The sequence below is a fragment of the Anoplopoma fimbria genome, unplaced genomic scaffold (genome assembly GCF_027596085.1).
Source record: "Anoplopoma fimbria isolate UVic2021 breed Golden Eagle Sablefish unplaced genomic scaffold, Afim_UVic_2022 Un_contig_8979_pilon_pilon, whole genome shotgun sequence".
NCBI classification, from domain to species: domain Eukaryota; kingdom Metazoa; phylum Chordata; class Actinopteri; order Perciformes; family Anoplopomatidae; genus Anoplopoma; species Anoplopoma fimbria.
In genome coordinates this window covers 2,935-7,172 of record NW_026553689.1, presented here as the reverse complement: position 1 = coordinate 7,172, position 4,238 = coordinate 2,935, and the positions used below count along the sequence as shown (strand labels likewise).

The 4,238-nt window shown below is 37.7% G+C and overlaps 1 protein-coding gene across 1 annotated transcript; it reads right to left on the bottom strand.

Moving 5' to 3' along the window:
• Nucleotides 1-263: 263 nt before the first annotated feature.
• Nucleotides 264-3,383, bottom strand: LOC129116761 (sterile alpha motif domain-containing protein 9-like). The gene is made up of 3 exons (XM_054627482.1): nt 3,216-3,383; nt 1,470-2,151; nt 264-778 (listed from the first exon to the last, which is right to left on the bottom strand). Exons 2-3 carry the CDS (start codon nt 2,056-2,058, stop codon nt 771-773), a joined length of 597 nt encoding a protein of 198 aa, XP_054483457.1. The 5' UTR covers nt 2,059-2,151; nt 3,216-3,383; the 3' UTR covers nt 264-770.
• Nucleotides 3,384-4,238: the final 855 nt, after the last annotated feature.

Sequence of the window (4,238 nt, the reverse complement as noted above, 5' to 3'; positions counted from 1 at the left end):
AGGTTTGATGATTCATACTGTATGCAAACCCACCAAGCCATGTGATGTATTTCAACATGTATTTGACTTCAAGTGTACCGAAAAGTATTTACACAATTTATAATATAATAAGATATTTTTCAGGCTAAAGACTCACATCTGCATTCTAATAAATCACTTCAGAGATCAAAAAAGTGATTTAAGATTAAAGCTAATAAAAACACATTTATTAATATAACAACCATTTATCTTCATCATACATTTCAGTTTGTTTTTGTCTTTTTCTTTAATAACATATAGTTTAAGACTGACACATGGCATCAAACGATGGGAAATCAAATTATTTAACAATTTATATTTAACATTTAGGCCATCAGTCTTCCCTATTATAACAAAACTCCACATTTAAAAATTCTTATCATCAATAAAATCCTAGAAAGTCTAAAGTTGTGCACCATGACAAGTTCACTCACATGTATCAAGCACTAATGCAAATGTTGACAACAAAACACAAATGTAAATCATGTGTATGTCAAACATCATTTAACCAAAATAAAAGCACTGATTTAATCTCTTGTTCTAAAGTAACACTTCAACACGAGCAAAGAGGTCAGTTAAATATTTAATTTACTAAATAATGCAGGTAAGAATATTTTTTGTTTCAAGAGGATACATTCAACATTTCCTACACAGTTCAAAAATACACAGAAGCTAGATACAGTATAATGATGATCAACTCACTTTAACCCCAACAGTTGTATTGAATTAGTAGGTACGCCTGTTCTTAACAATTAGCATCCTGTAATGAGAGAAAAAAGGGTTTTAGAAAATGATTATAATGATTACTTTTATTTCAAAGTGAAAGCAGGGTTAAATTTTAACATGTTCCTTGAGAAAATTTCCTTTGCCCAAACATGTACTTCTTTTCAAAAACACATTACGCTTAGGAAAATGAATATGATTAAATTATTATTAATTTAATTAGGATTTATTAAATATTTGCCCCAGTTGCCTGTGTTTCTTGTTGCTTTTTGAACTTAATACAACTAATGGATATTTGTCTAACTAACAGCAAGTTTAAATAAGTCTATATGTTATCAATGATTGGAGGTTCAGTTTTTTCATGTCAGCGTCTGGACTTCAGTCATGAATAGCTAAATATATTTTGTGATCCAAAATGTGGCTTTTGAATAATGAAGTGCCACCAGAATCATCGTCTCATCAAGGGACCACACGGGCTTGTTTGTTGTCCATTTGTTAACCAACATTTTTTAATAAGTTAAGTTAACAAGGTAATGAACTATAACGCTATAACACTTTACATTTAAACTGTCTCAAGAGGATTTTCACTGTTTGTTCTGGACCCCAAACTGTATGGTTGTTGGGTCAGTGGGTCTCAGCTGATGACTGCTGAAAGTTAAATTCTATATCTGAAAGGAGTCCGGGATTGAGTCTGTCTTTAGGAAATTAGGAAACTACTGTGTACTCACCGATCTTCTCCTCGATGAGCCGGGAAAGGGTTTGGGGGTAAATGGGGTATTGTGTCAATTTATTTGATGCAGTTACCAAGACGGACACAGCGTTGTCGAAATTCTCTTCCTCACCTATATCTTCAATCAACCTTGAGAACTTATCTTTACCCTTTTCTCCAAATTCTCTCTTTGTCAGCAAATCTTTGATGAACTGGAGTATATGTGGTTGGGGCTGATCTCCACAAAGTGAGAACATGAAGTTCTTCACTGTGGCACTCCTGGAAATCCCTAAGGCAGCTAGTACCTTCACAGCACACTGTGCAAAAATTGGGTGAACCATACAAACATGTTCAGGGTTTGTACTGGATATGCCCACAAACAATGGAAAAGGCTCCATTCTTTCTTCAAAGGGGGGGCCTCCGTGGATGGGATCGGGTGGTCCAAGGATCTGTTGACACTCAGACATCAGGAGGTAGGAATCAGGAACGTATGCGTTCAGCAGCGCCAAAAAAGAGAACAGTTGCGTGTTGGTGGACGTTGGATTTTGTTTCACATACTCTGAAAGTAAATTCTGCATTAACATAATATTGTCCCCATCTGACTCCATGATGGTTAGCTTAGATTTCAGTTGGAAGATGAAAATTTAGTTTTTTCTCTTTGGTGCTGCTTCAAAAGGGTAGTCCAGCAGAGTTCAAGTAACCTGAAGAGGCGATAACAACAGAGCCCAAGTTAATCATTTAGTTTTACCACTTTTTTATACTTTCTAAGGCACTTTTCTCAAGAGTTTACTAGCCTCCCTGGTTACGTGTCTCTATTAATTGCATTGACGGTCGAAGGTGAAAATTAATATGCCCAATATCTGATTTATGACTATGAAAATCTGCAAAACTATCGCCATTCCAATCAACCTCAGCTGTACTTTGTGTAAGTTACTTTGTGGTAAATGTTATCATGCTAACACACTCACATAAGACGATGGTCAACATTGTCACTCCTAAACATTTGCATGTTCGCTTTGAGAGCATTTGAGCATTCAGCTCAAAGGACCACTGGTCTTAAGAACAGCCTCAGGCAGAGCCACTAGCATGACTGTAGACTCTCTATCTTGTTCTAATTGTAACTATTGTCATTTTTAATTGTTGACAAAAGATTAACCAATGCTTTATAGATCTTGCAGTTTACTAATAATAAACAAAAACTACTTTGTTTACAGCTTATACAGAATTACTACTTCGGGCTTGAAGAACCAGTTATTAATGACTTATTGACTAATAGTGGCAGATGACTCACTACAATTTGTTGTCCACTTCCATGCCCTGTTAGTATTTTGTATTAACATTATTCACCGCAGAACTCCCTTTCTTAATGACTTAAAATGGCTAATAGCTCATATAAAAAGCATGACCAAAAAGTTAAACAATTATGAAGTTAGTAGCAACTTTTAAACCTTATATAATTGGTGACTCATTAAAGAGTGGTAAAGTCCAAATTAGCTCATTTTTACATCAATTTAATGTTGTAGTTCACTGACCTGCACCAGCACTTATGATGTTGATGACACAATACGTATCAAAAAACAGGTTACTTACAGAAAGAGGTAAAAAAAAAAAATAATAAAATAACATTTCATCCCCAATCGGAATGAAAAAAAGCACAAATCATCACAAATACTGCTAAGAAATGTTTGCACTGATAGTATTAAAAATATAATAAAAGAAACAAAGCAATGGAAAAATACACAAATTTTTATGCAAATCTTCTTACCTGTTTGAGTTCCAGCAGGTGTGAGGATGACTGAAGAGCCTGATGATTTTATTTTATAAACAGCTCTAAGGCACGCCTTCTGCATACTGTACATTCTTGAACCTTGAATCTGACGTGTGTCTCATTGTGTTTAGTTTCACTCCTCATTGGTAATCAAGACAACAAATCAAGTAACAAATTCTACACATTCTTAAAAGACAATGCCAACTTTCGAGTTGCGTTTACACAGAAATGAAAGTGAAGCCCTTCAGCTTGGTTACAGCTCTGAGGAAGAAGCTGTTCCTTTAGATGATAAGGATGTCGGACGGGGGCACGGACCAATGGCCGGAGCCGACGGATTAGGCATCGTGGGGACCCAGACTGTTGCAGTGAGAGGTTGAAGATGTTGGTTAACACCCCTGCTAGTTGGTCGGGCAATGACTTCAGTGTCGGCCTGAACACCGACTGGTCCTGCTGCTTTGGTGATGTCAAGCCTTCATCAGGAGAGGATCTCAGGGTGGCGCTGTAAGCCAGCCAGGCTCCTCCAGTCTGGTGGTGTTGTTTTAGTTCTCACTCTGCTGGTGTGGTTGTCAAAGCGAGCAAAGAACTGGTTCAGGACATCAGGAAGCGTGGCGTCATGGCTGGTCTGTGAGGTGCCATTTTTGTATGTCTGTTAAGACTTTAATGCCTCTCCACATTCTGTAAACCTGGGTCATTGTTTTCAGCCCATTGATACGCTGCTGGATCTGCTCTTGGCTTCTCTAATGCCCATTCTTCTTTAGTTCTCTGCGGGCATTCTGATGTAAGCCAGGCTGTCTCCTGACCTGTAGGCAGCATCTAGATGCAGTTTGAGCTGAGACCGTACATTCCTGTCCAGCCATGGTTTCTGGTTTGGGAACACCTTGATGGTTTTGGTGGTAAGCAAATCTTTGTACCTGGAGTACAGAAGGCTATGGGGCTAAGCCAAACAGTTGAGCTGTATTCCTCCAGGTCTGGCACTCCTGTGCAAACAACTCCCAGTCTGTGTTTTCAAAACAGTCCTGC